This window comes from Artibeus jamaicensis, unplaced genomic scaffold, assembly GCF_021234435.1.
Source record: "Artibeus jamaicensis isolate MK-2021 breed Jamaican fruit bat unplaced genomic scaffold, CSHL_Jam_final contig_548, whole genome shotgun sequence".
In the NCBI taxonomy this organism is placed as follows: Eukaryota; Metazoa; Chordata; class Mammalia; order Chiroptera; family Phyllostomidae; genus Artibeus; species Artibeus jamaicensis.
The window spans coordinates 17,545,733-17,561,462 of record NW_026521883.1 but is presented as its reverse complement, the minus strand read 5'-3'; the positions used below and the strand labels follow the sequence as shown (position 1 = coordinate 17,561,462).

At 37.5% G+C, this 15,730-nt stretch overlaps 1 protein-coding gene across 2 annotated transcripts in view; it reads left to right on the top strand.

The window, feature by feature from the left end:
- Positions 1-15,730, top strand: part of UNC13C (unc-13 homolog C) — a 491,690-nt gene that overhangs the window by 400,593 nt on the left and 75,367 nt on the right. For both annotated transcript variants that reach the window (XM_053670097.1, XM_053670096.1), the window contains 4 exons: positions 570-658; positions 6,900-7,049; positions 11,740-11,863; positions 14,289-14,345. In XM_053670097.1, the coding sequence (XP_053526072.1) occupies positions 570-658; positions 6,900-7,049; positions 11,740-11,863; positions 14,289-14,345 (420 nt within the window). The remainder of the gene's footprint in view (positions 1-569; positions 659-6,899; positions 7,050-11,739; positions 11,864-14,288; positions 14,346-15,730) is intronic.

Here is a 15,730-nt window from a genome sequence, read left to right as displayed (position 1 = left end):
TAAATTAATACTCAAAACCAGGAGTCAGGCCTGTCACTTTCAAAAAAACATTAGAGAGGTTATATAATCTTTTTATCCTATTACATTTAATCTTTATACTTGAAAAAATATGAAAACACCTTTAAGTGAGGCACAATACATTCAAAATTAATGTACACCATTTTTAAGTTTTTAATAGGCCTATTCATTTCCAGAGATATTAAAGATGAAAATATTTTCTGAAGCAAAACATATATTTAGGTAAGGGCTTGTTACTTTTTCTGAGTTAGGAAGTCATGTCCTTATGCCCTGCATCCCATTGCTATGACCAATGAAGGCCTTGCTCTCCAGCTCTTATTTGTATGCATGCTATGCATTTTGATCATGTATAAAACTCTTTTTTCATATGTCAGACTCCTCCAATTTATTTAGAATTTCTTAAATTTTTGCATTTGATTTCAAAGATAAAAAGGGAAGAAAAAATATACAATTGTTTTATTAACATCACCTTATAACAAGGCAAATACTCGCAAGAGAAAAAAGTGTTTTTTCAGAACTCCAAAGTAATATTGTTTATGGTCTCTCTGCAGCTAGATCCTGAAGCTAGTAATATTCTAAAAGAACTTCAAGTAAAACTCAGTGGGGTTCTAGATGAGCTCAGCATCACTTACGGTGAAAGGTAAGTGGCCTAAGTAGTTATTATCCAAGTGCTTTAGGTTTCAGTTAATAATCATTATGCTTTCAATGCTGTCTCTCTCCTCCATCTGGATGAATCCATTTAACTTCAAGACTTAATCAAAGTATCATTTTCTCTGGAAAGTTCCCATAAGCCAGTGATCTTATAGTGATGTCTCCCCAGAACTCTGTATATCCTTAAGTAGGGTGGCACTTACAACACCGAACTGGTGACTTCATTGCTTGATTCCCTCACTTTGCTTCATAAGGACAGAAACCATATCTCATTCCTATTTGCAATTCTAGTGTTTAGAGTTTTACCGATTGGCTGTTGAGAGAATGGAGGGAGGGAGGGAGGGAGGGAGGGAAAAGGAAGAAAACCTTTACATACATAAGAATTATGAGTTGCAGCCCTGGCTGGTGTGCTCAGTGGACTGAGTGCTGGCCTGTGAACCAAAGGGTCATCAGCTGATTCCCAGTCAGGGCATATGCCTGGGTTGTGAGCCAGGTCCCCAGTGGGGGGCATGTGAGAGGCAACGACACATTGATGTTTCCCTCTCTTTCTTCCTCCTTTCCCCTCTGCTGAAAAATACATTTAAAAAATCTTTTAAAACAAAAAGAAGTATGAGTGGCATTCATGCCGTACATGTCAATGTGGTTGTACTTCCAAATAACTGAACTTCAACCCATGACTGAATCAAGTCAGAGCTCTAGGTTTAGAGGCTTAGAAATCTTAATAAAAGTCTCTGGGAAACTACTGACACATTCATATTTTCTCTGTTTTTAAAAAGTTAACTTTGCTTGTCTATGATGTTCTAAAGAGGACAAAGTTCACCCTATACAAAATTCATTTTGGTCCTCTAGGAAAAAAAGCCATCACTTCATCATGAAATGTTAAAATAGATAGGAAAGCAAATACATCTTTGAAGAGGTTCATTAATTTCACACAGAATTTGGTTTAAATGTTAGCTCAATAAATGTTGACTTACTATTTTAAACTATACATTCACTTTTCAAATGATACTAAAATTTACTCTTATAGCCAAGGCTCTCTGAACTCCACTCATCATTTATTATTGGGTCTTGGAAAGGTGCATTATTTCATAAACCCTTATGGAGTCGTTATGCAACTTTAAAATCAGAGATTAAAATGTAAAAGACACTAGAAGCATCATATTGTCACTCAAACATAGATATGAGGCAAAGAAAAATCCCATCCTTGGCCTGCTCATCAGGATCACAGGTGTGTTTGTGGTCTTTGTGGAGCCCATCTTCACGGTTCAGATGCTGAGTGAGGTGCATCCTTGTTCTACTGAGCTTAGGGTAGTCACTCTGCATTGTTTTGTGTTACTAGCTGGCCTTGATAATCCTGCTTACCTAGATGTTAATAAGGAATTTAAAGCTTGTTTACCTGGAGTCATAGAGACAACTCCATTGTCCAAGGCGTTTGGAGGTTCACTGGCTCTGACTTGGGGTGACACCTAGGGACAGTGTCTCAGTTAGCTATCAGGCTTATATCTCTTTATTCCAGTTGTGAATTAATACATGGTTAGCAGAAAGACTGTTGCCTTCAGCTAGGAAGGCAAAAATAGAGATTATTTAGCAAAGCTAAGGGGAAAAAAATTGGTCAGGAATAGCTAGGAGCATTTGGAACTTTGTCTGAAGTAAGATGACTACACATAATATAAACTTGAGTATAAATAGAAAAAGTATATTCAAATTACTTTCTGTAATATATCCAAGTCATCTTAATGAGCAGGTACTTTTTATTTTGTTTTGGGCTGTTTTATTTTGTTTGGTAGAGGGAGTATTCAGGTTATAAAGGCTAAAATGTGAATTATGATTTGAAAAAATTGGAGCAAACTTCAGTTATCGGAGTGGTGTCCTTAGGAAGCCACTTGAAGTACTCATTCACATGAAGCCAGCTATTTTAACCTAGATGTCGCAACTCCCGATTACCCAGTATCTGCTTCTTAATGAAGAAATATAGGAAAGAATCTAATACTTTGCTTAATTAGAGCTAGAACATTGGAATAAATGACTGACATATCATACTTTCCTTACAAAAAGAATAATACTTCTATCCTTGTTGCTATGGTTCTGTTTCCCACACTAGTAACCAGGTCTACAACACACACACAGGGTGAGTGGGAAGCCCATAATGATCAGTGAGATCATGTTGTGAAGTCAAACTGGATAATTTTAGTGTGAATCTCAGAGTCTAAATTAGTGGTCTAGAGTTTCAAAATTAAGTGCATAATTAATTGCCCATTTCAACTGGTGTTATTAAAACCCACAATTAAATAATTCTGTTGTACTGTGTGTACCTAATGGAATGATTTTGCACTAAAACCAGGAGAGCTGAGATACACATCTGAAGCCTGGGTTCCTGGGTCTCTGAGAGGGTCCCAAGGCACCCTTCTGGGGACTGAGGCTCGGTGACACCACGTCAGTGCTACCCCAGAGACCAGCACAACTTGTGCCACTTAGATTTTGCTTACACATATATTTTGCAGAGCTTTTTTGGTGTGAAATTACTACATTTTTAATGACATATTTGGTACCCACAGCTGGCTGGATTAAGTAAACAAAGAATTCATGAACATTTTATAGGAATTCTTTTATAAACTGAGTGTTTGGCTCCTAGGTGCTTACGGAGTCTATTATTATTAACTGGCAATAATTCAACCTGTTTCATAAAGACTTTTTCAACCAACTAAATGGATGGAAAAAAGATTTTCAGGTGAATTTACCACAAATTAATAAAGACAAAAGATTTTTTAATGAAATGCAGGTGTTAGTTCACCCTGAACTAATGCCAAATAGAATGCCATTATCTCTCATACACTGTTAGCCCTTCTTCCATGTGCCCAATCCCACCCACAGAGCTTGTTTCTGGTGGGGGCGACCATATGGGTCTGTTGTACACATTTTAGGAATGTATCATGCCCTTTGCTCAATCTGTCCTCTTCTCATCTGGGAATCAGTGCAAAAGCAAGTAACTATTTCAAAGGTGACCATCACTACACCCAGCAGGAGCACTGATGACCCAGTGGTAAATCAACAGTTCAAAATGTCCAACATTTATTTAACTTCTTTTTTCATTGCCCCAAATAGCTTCCACCTTTACCCTCACTAAATAAACACATCACCACACTCTTTATCACCTCCTTCACCATTCCATCCACCTCCCCAACAACCACTAACCCGACAACAGTCCAAAGGCAGGTCTAGCCAGGTGAATGCTAAACGGTCATGGGTTTGATTGCTTTGGACATGAGCCTGAAAGAGGGTGGTCCTTTGAATTAGATAAATATACAGACAGCCAAAAATGAATCTCTTCCGTAAGGGCAGGCTGATATCCAAGGATCAAAAAAACAAATAACAGTTGCCAAGTCCAGACAGGCAAAAATGTTGTCAATGGTAAAAAAGTCAAAGAGAAGTCAGGAGCCAAAGATGGAAGTTGGCCAACATGACGTAGAATCAAACCTTGATCATATGCTCAAAATGACGGGCCAGTATTTATAAGCATGCTATGAAATGTGCAGGACAGAGAAAAAACCCAAGTAGAAATCATTTAAAATCTATCAAAGATTTTCAATAATAGGTAACAAAACCAAAAACTAGAAAAAGGAAATATTTGATATCAAGCTAACTAAAATATTTCCATAATATAAATTCTAAAGTAAAATTTCTCATGTGCCACAAACACAAATTTTATCTGTTCATTGATGTATCTGTAGCACTTAGTAACTTAGACTGGCACATGTACGTATTAAATATTTTTTAAATGCATGCATGTATTGAGAAATATTTATATTCTTTCTATTTAATAATGGAAGCATTATACAGTGAAATTTTCTAAACACCTGTCCAAAATTGAGGAATTGGTGCATTTGGATACTTCTCAAATAGTGTGAACTCCAAGATCATTTTGCGTGAGGGACAAGAACAGGACTGACCTGACTGCTGTGCTAACATGAATTCTTTCCTTCTAATCATCACTGTTCCAGTGATGTGGTCATTTCCCAAGCTTGTATTTATCCACGTTGTCCTAAATGGGTTTTTTTCTTAGCTGCCTGTACATGTATTATAATTACTCCTGTTGTTGGAAACAGGAAGGTAACAAACATGACAGAAGAATGAGGGTGATGCAGAGTCCCACCATTTAAATCTCTCATTTGCTGCTCCTTTTTCAAGAACCACCAAAACCGGTATTAGGGATATAAAGAGTCAAAAAATAATGCTAAGGTTTAATCTTCACAGACTTATTTAAATCTTTAGAGTGATGAGGCAATAAGGGTGAGTGTAAAGAGAGGGTCCAATGACATATTCATATTACTTCTTGAGCAGATTCTTTGCACCAGATGTGACATTTTATTCCATAGTGTGCATATGCAGCATTGGGAAAAAATTACTGCACTCACTGAGCTTACATTCTAGGTGAAGTAACTGACAATAATCAAATAAATGAAAAATATCCAGTGTGTCAAATAATAGAGTACATTTAACAAAAAAAGAATTATAAGGGAATAGAGAATAAAAGGAATGTCATTTCACATTAAATTCAAGAAGACCTCCCTGGCCCTAACTGGTATATCTCAGTTGGTTGGATGTCAGCCCACAAAGCAAAAGGTCACTGGTTCAATTCTCAGTCAGGACACATGCCTGGGTAGCAGGTTTGGTCCCTGAATAGGGTGCATGTGAGAGGCAACTGATTGATGTTTCTTTCCCTCTCTTTCTCCTTCTCTTCCCTTCTGTCTAAAAATAAATAAATATTCATTTTTTAAAAAAGGAGACTTCTCTAAGAACATGCTATTTGGCATAGGCCTGAAATAAATGAAAGACCAGGAGACCCACAGAAAGTCTATAGAGGAGGGAACCTGAGATATGCGTGTCCTTGGTGATGTCTAAGATCCCTGGGAAGGCCTTTGTGGCTGGACTGCAGTGAGGCAGAGAAGAGTCTCAAGAAATGAGATCAGTGAGGTTTCCGTGGACGATTATGTTTGGCTTTAAGTCATAATAGACATTGTAGGTTTTGTTCTAAGTGGATCTGGAAGCCACAGAAGATTTTTAGCAAGAAAGGAACATGATCTGGTTTCTATTTTAACAGAATATCTGTAGAGGGTGAACAGAGGGACGATTTAGGATATTATTACACAAGTTCAAATGTATAGTAGCTATGTGGAAGTAGTAATGAATTCTCAGATATAGGATACTTTATGAAGATTTGCAGATGGATTGGACTTCTTTTTTAGTTTATTTATGTTTAGTTTTTACACTATTTGTTATTGTATTTTTCCATTTATCCCCCATACCCTCTTCCACCTCTACCCACCCCTCTTCCACCTCTACCCACCCCTCTTCCTACCCACAGTCACCACACAGTGCTGTCCATGTCCATGAGTTCTTTCCCTCTTTTTTCTTTTTTGCTCAAATGTAGACTTCTAAGTGAAAACATTACCTACATAGTTTAAGAAAAACAGTCTGTATTTCAGATTGGAGGTTATGTCTGCAGATATACATTTGGGAGTTACCAGTATACTGATGGCATGGAGCCATGACACTGGTTTTGATTCCCAAAAAAAATGACTTTTTATGGAGAAATGGAGTGGTCCAGGAGTGGAGCCCAGAGGATGACACTGTAGGGTTGCCAGATAAAAAATAGACTGTGCCCATTTAAATTTGAATGTCAGATAATCCCAAATATTGTGTAGGGCATATTCATACTAAAACATGTTCACTATATGAAATTCCAATTACTTTCGCATCCTGCATTTCTATTTGCTAAGTCTAGCAACCCTCCTCCAGTGGATGAAGGTCAGGTAAATTGGGAAGGAACAGACAGTGAGGTTAGGAAAGACAAGAAGGTGTGGAGTCCCAACAGCCAAGTGAAGAATATGTACCCAGACAGCAAGTATCTTCCAGAAACAGTCATTTTCCCAGGCAATTCTCAGAGGAACACCTCAGTTAACACTGTGAGAGATAGGGGCCAAATGGACCCCCATTCAAGTTAATTCATCATGAAAAGCATTACTTTCCCCTGCAGTACATACGTGAGCTCCAAGTAAGATACCATTGCAACAAAAATTTTTCTAGTTGAACAATTATGTTTGAAAACTAATGAGCAAGGGAGTTCATACCAACCAAAACAGATCAAACTACTGTGGGTTGAATTTTTTTAAAAAACGAGCAAAGAAAAGTATAAATGTTTTTATTTTAGTATTTATATTCCTTATTTTTAGTTTTCAGCTTATCATTGAAGAATGTGTAAAGCAGATGGGTTTTGAACTAAATCAGATGAGAACAAATGGAAATACTGCATCAAATAAGAACAGTGCAGCAATGGATGCAGAGATTGTATTAAGGCCTCTCATGGACTTCTTGGACAAAACGTAAGTTTTCTACCCAGTTTTCTTTTTATTTATTGCCATAAATTTTACTGGTATGGGTTTAAGGAGAAAATTGTTTTCTTCTATGTAAGACAGCTTTAAATTTTTTCTATGGAAATATATTAATTTATTAAAAAGAAAAACACTTTTAGTCCATTACTAGATGGCAAAAAAAAGCAGAGGTAACTTCCTACAGAAAATGAATAATGGAAAAGAAATAAATATGGTAACTAAAGAGGTTGCTAGGCTGAGGGGAAAGAGCTTTATGATTGCATGCTCCTCAGATAACATACTGTTTTGTAGCCAGTTGGACATAAAAAAAAAAGACTGAACTGAGTCCAGAATATCTGATTTTGTGTCAGAAATCTACTGAGAAAGAGAATAGCACACAAGCGACTAGAATTAACTCAGCTCAGAGGCTTGAGTTCCCATCTGTTCCAAACCTTCCTCTACCAGGGGTGTCCAACCTGCGGCCCGTGAGCCATGTGCAGCCCAGGGTGGCTGTCCGTGCGGCCAGCACAGAACTGTGAAGTCACTTAACACATTATGAGATTTTTTTGTGATGACATGTTGTGATGTACTTAATGTGTGGCACAAAACAACTCTTCTTCTTCCACTGCGCCCCGGAGATGCCAATAGGTTGGACACCCCTGTTAGACATTAGGTAGTAATGAAAAAGAGAAGCCCAGACCCCACCTTCATAGAGATTACAGGCTAGTTGGTAGGAGTGGGTGGGAATGGAGGACTTTATGGCCAACTAAGACAGTGTTCTTAACCAACAAGCTGTTTGTTTCTTTGTTTGTTTGTTTGTTTGTTTGCCTGGTTTTTATTTAGTGTTTCTGTTCAGTCCATATTCTTCAAAGTTCTAATTTCATAAGTTTAGAGTAGGGTCAAGGCTCCTTTGTTTCCCATGTTCAAATTTGGAAACCATCGATCTAAAGCAACAAGAGACATCATTTCTTAAACAACAATACTTGAAATCAGGATTGAAAGTAGAAGAGAAAAGCAAAAATAATAGTTATAATTTTGAATGCCTGCCAAGGGACCAGTGTTACATCTGGCAATTTACATATGTTACCTCACTTAAGATTATTTGCGGCAAATTAATTAATACCAAAGGGACCAAGATAAATAAGACAGTTACAATACTTTAAAGATAAGTTACACAAAGAAAAAAATTAGGAAAACCTCTTCCGGATATTTACAACTTCCATTTTAATACCATTTCCCTTTGCTTATAATCTTACTGCATAAGTCAATCTGGTCTTCTCATCACTTTAATGTCAATATTTGATAGACAAATCAAGTCTTTTTTTCTGTTCTCTGTGAGGAAATATCTACAAGGTAGGTGAGTGGGTAATCAGATGGTTTAGCAGGAGGTAGGCAGGCCAATGGGTGTAGAAGAAAGAGGCAGCAGAAAGGAGAGAGGAAGGGAGGAAGGAGAGTAGGAATAAAGGGGGAAAATACAGGGAGAGACTTCTCATTTCTTTAGTTCCTTAATGTAGACTCTTATCATCTAATTTTTTATAAAAACGCCTAAAAATTTTATCTTATTGTATGGCTCTCTTCTTTGGACAGCAGAGGATTAAATTCCAAGAATACATTCCGTTTGGTTGTGCATGTGATGTGAATGGAAAGCAGAACGAAGCACTGCTGATTCCCTTAGAACTCCTACTGGGGTGCCTTCTGTGTTCAGAATTCTAACCAGCAGTGTGTAGATATGTCATTTATCATTAGCACAACGATGTACTTTTGAGTATACTTTAACCAAAAGTTGTGGGACGTATAGAAAGTTTTAAGGTGTTCTGATACTGTCAGCTAGTAGCTGAGAGACCTTCAATTACTTCATGATCTGTAAAATGGGGCTATACTAAAAAGGTAGACCCTTCTTTTTAGTATATTTGGATTCCTGTTTTATTTAGTTTTAATTTTCTACTTAGAATTATATATTGTTTTGCCATCATACCTATAATTTATTCTAATTCTCAGTAGAGACAGTCTATAAATATAGAAAAGCATCTATGAGCTTTTAAAATGTGTGAGATTTAAAAATTTTGGAAAGCATTCTTATGAGTCATGAATAGTTGCAGAAATTCCCAGAGCTAATTCAGAATGCATAACCATAAAGCCGCTTGTTGCAGGAGATCTTTAAGTCAGATGTTAATTCTGTTCTCAAGTTTAGCAAATAAAAATAAGAAAGAAATATAAATAAATACAATCAAGTATAAAGTAACAATCTTCTGTTCAGACAATCAGTATAAATTCGATTTGGGTTGGGTCTTTAAAGGTGGAGTGGGTTTGGACACAGGGAAATGAGGGACGGACATTTTCAGAGAGAAAAGCTGGGTAAGTTGTCATAAAAATCCTGGTCAGCAAGTACACAGGACTTTAAAAAATTTTTCTAATTAATCGGTTCTATGATCAGTGAAGCTAGATCTCTCAGATTCTGAATATGTGCTTTTCGGCTTGCACTATCAAGTTGATTATCTCCAACTAAATTAAGGAAGCAGTTGCCAGATACCCCCTTTTTTTCCTGGGTTTTAAAAATAACAGTAGTGGGCTGAAAGTCTTCAAGGTAGCTTTGAGAAAGTCCCCTTAGAAATTGTGTTACATTGTAAATGTTCAGGCTCTCTTTGTCTTTGTGCAGCCTCCCTAAGTAAGACATCTTACTTCTTTATGTTTCATTTTCTCCACCACAACGGCCTCACCACTCTGCAAAATGAGCTGTAAACTTCCAGCTGGCAGAAATTCCACCCAAAGCTGCAAACATGTCAATGATTTTATACCCATTCATTTAGTTCCAGTCTAAGCAGAGTTAGTTAGCTCTCCAAGTACATGAGCTGCCCAGAAAAACAAGATCAATTCTTAAACTCAGACCCTTTGACAACAGAAATTACACATCTGCTGCAAAATTGTCAGATTTGTTGTGCTTCCCATCATCCTAGGAATTTCTCTGAGGGTAGAGAAATTCTGTTGTTCTGCCATGACTCATCATCTGCTGGCTTCTACCCCATGTCCAGATAATGAACAGCCACTGGCAGGCTAGGAATGTAACCCTTAAACAATGTTTTCTAAACGACGGGGGCCACAGAGTTCCAGAGTATGCCTCAGGCATCCCCAGCTCTCCCTTCATCCAGGGAGGTGGTTCTAATGTATTTTTATATATTAAGTACTCACATACTATAGTGTTAGGAGAAATACTCAATATGAAAAATGTATTTCGGAAATTTCTCCTTTTGCCTCTCACATGTCACATGCCCGTCAATGTTCATGATTAATTTTATTATATAAATACTAATTATACATTTAAATATTTAAAACAGTCAGTTCTGTCTCTCTCAGAACCAGAACATGGGTGATAATTTCTTAGTCCAAAAGTACTTAACAACACCGCAGTGTCCATGAAGCTTTGGTGATACGTATGACCCACCTCAGGCCCTCTGTGAAACACACGTGGTTAGTTGGCTCCTAGTAAAGTCTCACAGTTCACTGTCATATTTTGGTACATATGGTAAATATTTCTGCAGCAGTGTGTCTTCATATACTCTTGGGCCTTCATACACAAACACATGTATCAAGGAAAACGTGGCACATGGGACAACATGTGGATTTAGAAAAGGGCCTGACTTTGCTCTCAGCCCTTACTCACTAGCTTCGCCTCTTTGGACAAGTTCCCTGACCTCTCTGGGCCTGTATTTGACTTGTAAAATGTATGTGTGTACTAATAGATTTGATTTATCTGCAGAAGAGGTTACTGCACTAAGGTGTTACATAAATGCTAGAGGATGTCGCCATTATTATCTCACCAATAAAAGAATAACTTCTAACGGTTACTGTAAACCTGTTGAAGTTGGTAGATTTGGAATCTTATTAAAAAACAAAACTGAACTCAGAGAAACAGAGAACAACTCTGGTGGCTGCCGGAGGTGGAGAATGGGGAGGCGAGGGAACTGGTGAAGGGGTGAAAAGGTACAAAATTCCAGGTACAAGGTGGGTAAGTCCTGGGGATGAGGCGGAGAGCGTGGTGACTGCAGTTAATGGTCGTATATTTGGAGTTGCGAGGAGAGTAGATCGTAAAAGTTCTCATCACTAAAAAAAATTATAACCATGCGAGGTGATGGATGTTAACTAAACTTATTGTGGTCATCATTTCACAGTATATGCATTTATCAAGTCATCATGCTGTATACCTGAAACTTACACAGTGTTGTATGTCAGTGATACATCAATGAAACTGAAAAAATAATAAATGTTGGTAAACATTGGCTCTTGAGTGAAATTATATGCATCTCTGCTATCTTATTATGCTGGTTCCGTGCCAGGTAGCGATGAAAATGTGTTGCCCTGGTGTTTGGCCTGAACTGTGAACATGGAGCATGTTGTAAACACAAGTCGGGAATGAGGGTAAAAACCTTGTACTTTGGGAGCCTTGGTGTCAATTTAGGAAACAATGTGAGGAAAGAATAGTCTGAGTTCATTTTCTACAAATTAGTGAATTATCTAATGTATAGTATGATGAAATAGGTTTTTGATACATGTATTTTTTCATTTGAAATTTAGCATTTAAAAACCATAAAGGCCTATTCAGGTACTTAAACCTCAGTATTGAAAAAATGTGAACCTCTGATCAATAAAAGAAGATGATAGCTGGATAGGAGATTCATAAGTGGTTATATGTGTTATTTTACTTCAGATTAAGTCTCTCAGCAAAAATCTGTGAGAAAACAGTTCTGAAGCGAGTTTTGAAAGAGCTATGGAAGTTAGTTCTCAACAAAATAGAAAAACAAATTGTTCTTCCTCCTCTGACAGATCAAACAGTAAGTATTTAAACTAAAAGTTTGATTATACTTTCAATAACCCATGTGGTCTTTTTTTGTTTAAGTGAATGGATTTGATTCAGATGAAATATTAATTAAATCCACTTTGGGAAAATGTTTTTAGTATACAGTATCTTAATAATGACCATACAAATAACATTTTCCTACAGTGTCACATATTATGCACAAATCAGTTTTACACAGTAACAGTAGCAGTCAAAATTCATCTCCTGGAAAAAAGTATCAAAGTTCAACTTATATGGTATCTGGTCTACAGATATTAAACGTAAGTTTTTTAATTGGACTTTACTGTGAACCTCCAGAGAAACAGATTTAGGATAGAACATCCCCACTGTGTTTCTGAAATCTCACAGTTTAAGAAGGTAAATCCAGCCATATGAAATTTTTTCATCTTTACTTTTGCTATCATCTGTCACCTTCCCACTCGGAGGTTAATAGAGAAGACGCCATTCAGAGGATTTGAAGTACATGATTGTATCACTCACAGTGAAATAAAAGAGAACCAGAAAGATCAGTTAACATCAAAGTTAGACAATGGCCAAATGGACACACAGTTCCAGGTATCTCGGTTCCCATATGTTGGATCAAGGAAAAAAAAATTCTAACATGTGTCTGTTATGGAGTATTTTTTCTATGAGAAAGACAAGCTGATGTAAATAATGAGTAACTATACATTAACTAAAATAAGTATCGAGCCATTAATTATGCACACTCAGTTTCTATTTATCTAGTGAAATTATACAGAAAAGTTTTCTTGTAAAGTGTTCTGAGATGTGAAGATACATATGTTTTTGTTTATTTACTGCCAACAGTAGGTGATAAAATATAAATTATTTTAAGTTTTGCTTCATGCAATTAATGTGTGGCATAATCATTTTACATATATTGGTAGCCAAACCAAATATGTATGAACACACACACACCAAGCCCACACATACCCTGTTCTGCTACAATACATAAGGCATTCCTTTCACACCAGTTAGCGATTGTGCAATTGGTCAAAAGAGGAAGGATATCTGTCTAGTCTGGAAGTCAGGTTGGTTTATATGAAAATTGCCCTAGGGGAGAGGCTCTGGAATACAACAGAAGAACTATAAACTTCAGAAAGAAAAGCACTGAGCTCCATAGGCAGAAGCCTTTTCATCCCCAATTAAAACTTTAAGTGAGGGAAGGTCCACTTGCCCATGGGCCTTCTGTCCAGAAAGGTGCACCTTGCATGGCTCACGCATGGCAGGCTCCACCCCCACCCCACCGCGCTGGTGTGGGTACTGTCTCAGACTATGGGTACTCTATTGCTTTGTTGTTGGGGTTTTTGTTGGGTTTTTTTTATTATTTTTAATATTCCTTGAAGCAGCCACCAGCCTCACTGAGCAACCTTTCAGCTACCTCCTGAAGTAGCATTTATTGTTTTTGACAGTTCTTGGGTAACAAACTTGCATGAGATTTTCCTGTGCTGCCCACTGCTATTTTTCCCATGAGCCCTACTACTTATAGTGCAGAAGTTTTTAGAGTATAAGGTTTTTCAAGAAGACTTATATGGACTTCTCTAAGAAAGCTTACCATCACCTCAACTTTCTATAGCATTGAGATCTCTAAGCTGACGCTATAGCACATATTTATTCCTTCAAACATGCTCCTTGAGCTTCTGCTGTGTACTAGGCAATGTGCTGGGTGCTGGAGATAAAATATGAGCAGAATTAAACATGGTTACTGTTCTTGAGAACGTTATATTCTTTAATTTCCTAGTGAATATACAGGCTATACTGAAAAATGGGAAATGTTACTCCTAAGTGGTTGACTTTCCTTTCTGTGAAGACATTTTAGGCTACTAATAAACAGTCAAATTTAGTACATTTCCTGTCACATTTACCAAGATATACCTCCATTTCTTCATCCTGATAATGTGTTAGATGGTTTATTCCAGTGTTTTTCAAACTCTCCCCAGAACCATGGGACCCCAGGAAAGGGCTGCAGCTGAGGGAGAACTTAACACAGGCACGACCCTGATAGATTGCACAGGACTTCAGTAGAAATAGGTCCACCTGCTTGAGCTCTGCCTCTTAAAATTTCACATAGATTTATTTTGGAAAGGGGTGGAGCAAAGGAATTTCTGCTGAAAATGAAACTTAAAGATCATGGATTTAATCCATGTGGTATATTAAACTGGCTATATAAGCAAACCTACTGAAGTGAGACACCTCTGAGGACAGTTATGATGCTGGCGGTACTGAGTGTCTTTGACCCTGTCTGCAAAATGGGTCCATTAAGGGCATCTGGCATTAAAGTCACAAATATTATAAAGAAATAAAGCAAATTCTCTATTGACCACATTTCTACAGTGACTATTACTAAAGCTCTTAGACTAAATCTTCTCTCTCTTTCTATTTTTTATGTGTACCTCTAGGGACCCCAGATGATTTTCATCGCTGCTAAAGATCTTGGACAATTATCCAAACTGAAGGTAATAAGAATTTTTAAAATGACTGATTGCCTGTGAAAAGTTCTGAGCTGACTGCGGGTCGGCAAGGACTCACCCTTCTGCCAGCAACAGCATCTACCGTGGCAGGACCAAGAGCATGTTTGTCTGGGATCCCACAGTCTGCTTTAGGGATGAGGCAGGGCAAAATGTAGGGACTGAATTTTGTTTTCCCTGCCATGTTTCTCAGATTTTCCAGTTGGTGGAGCAAATGGAAATTTTCGACTTTGTAGCATTCAACATTACTACTTTAGGAGCAAATTACAGAATATATGAGGTCTATCCAAAAGGTATCCAGCCATGCAGTATGAAAAATAGAGATGTTTATTGAAGATACAAGATTCAAGAAAAATTGTACTTAGGACAATGATGCCTCAGTGTCCTTTGAAGTAGGCACCTTGAGACCTGACACATTTCTCCCAATCGCCATCAGCTGCCCCATTGTGTTTGCCTGAATCTCATTGACAATCTGAAATCTTTTCCCTTTCAAAAGTGATTCTAGTTTTGGAAAAAGCCATAAGTTGCAGGGTATCAAATATGGGATATAGGGGGCTAAGTTACCTGGGTCATTTGATGTTTCACAAAAAAATTCTGCACCAGTCATGATGTATAAGCGGGTGCATTGTCATGATAAAGCTGCCAATCACCCGTTGCCCATAGCTGCAGCCTTCTGAATCCAAATAGTTTCTGCAGAGGAATGTTCAAGCTTAACACAAAATTGGATGCAGATTTGTTGCTCTCCTCATTCAGTCATTTTCACAGTACACGTGCTCATTCATTGACATTAACTGCCCCCACTGACTAGTACAGTGAGGTCATCGCTGTTCATGCATGCCCATTCCAGTCCATTCTCCTTGGCTGCCAGGTTACATCAATGTCACACAAACTGTTCTAGTTATATTACCAATGGTTGGACTTTTTCTGGACAGACCTTGTATTTTCTTTTATATGCTAAACTGGCTTTGTATAAATAAAGGCAAAACGGAATGTTTCATAGAAATCCAGTAAAGGCTAGAGAGGTCTTATAACAAAACACCTAGTTGGGAAAATGAAACTCACCAAAGCAAACATTAATCTTGTCAGTATATTTAGCACCATTATAAGTGAGAATTTGCTGACTAAATAACCTTGCCCTTTATTATTGCTTGAGATTTACAATACTTATTGCAGATATGATAGGTACTTGACTAGTCAGAAGAGGAACTTGACTGGTTAAAATGCATATTATTCTTCTGTGACTGGCTTTTTTCATTTATCCTAATGTCCTCTGGATTCATCCGTGCTGTCATGTATAGCAGAATTTCCCTCTTTTTAAAGGACAGATTATATTCCACTGTATGTATGTACCACATTTCCTTCATCTATTCATT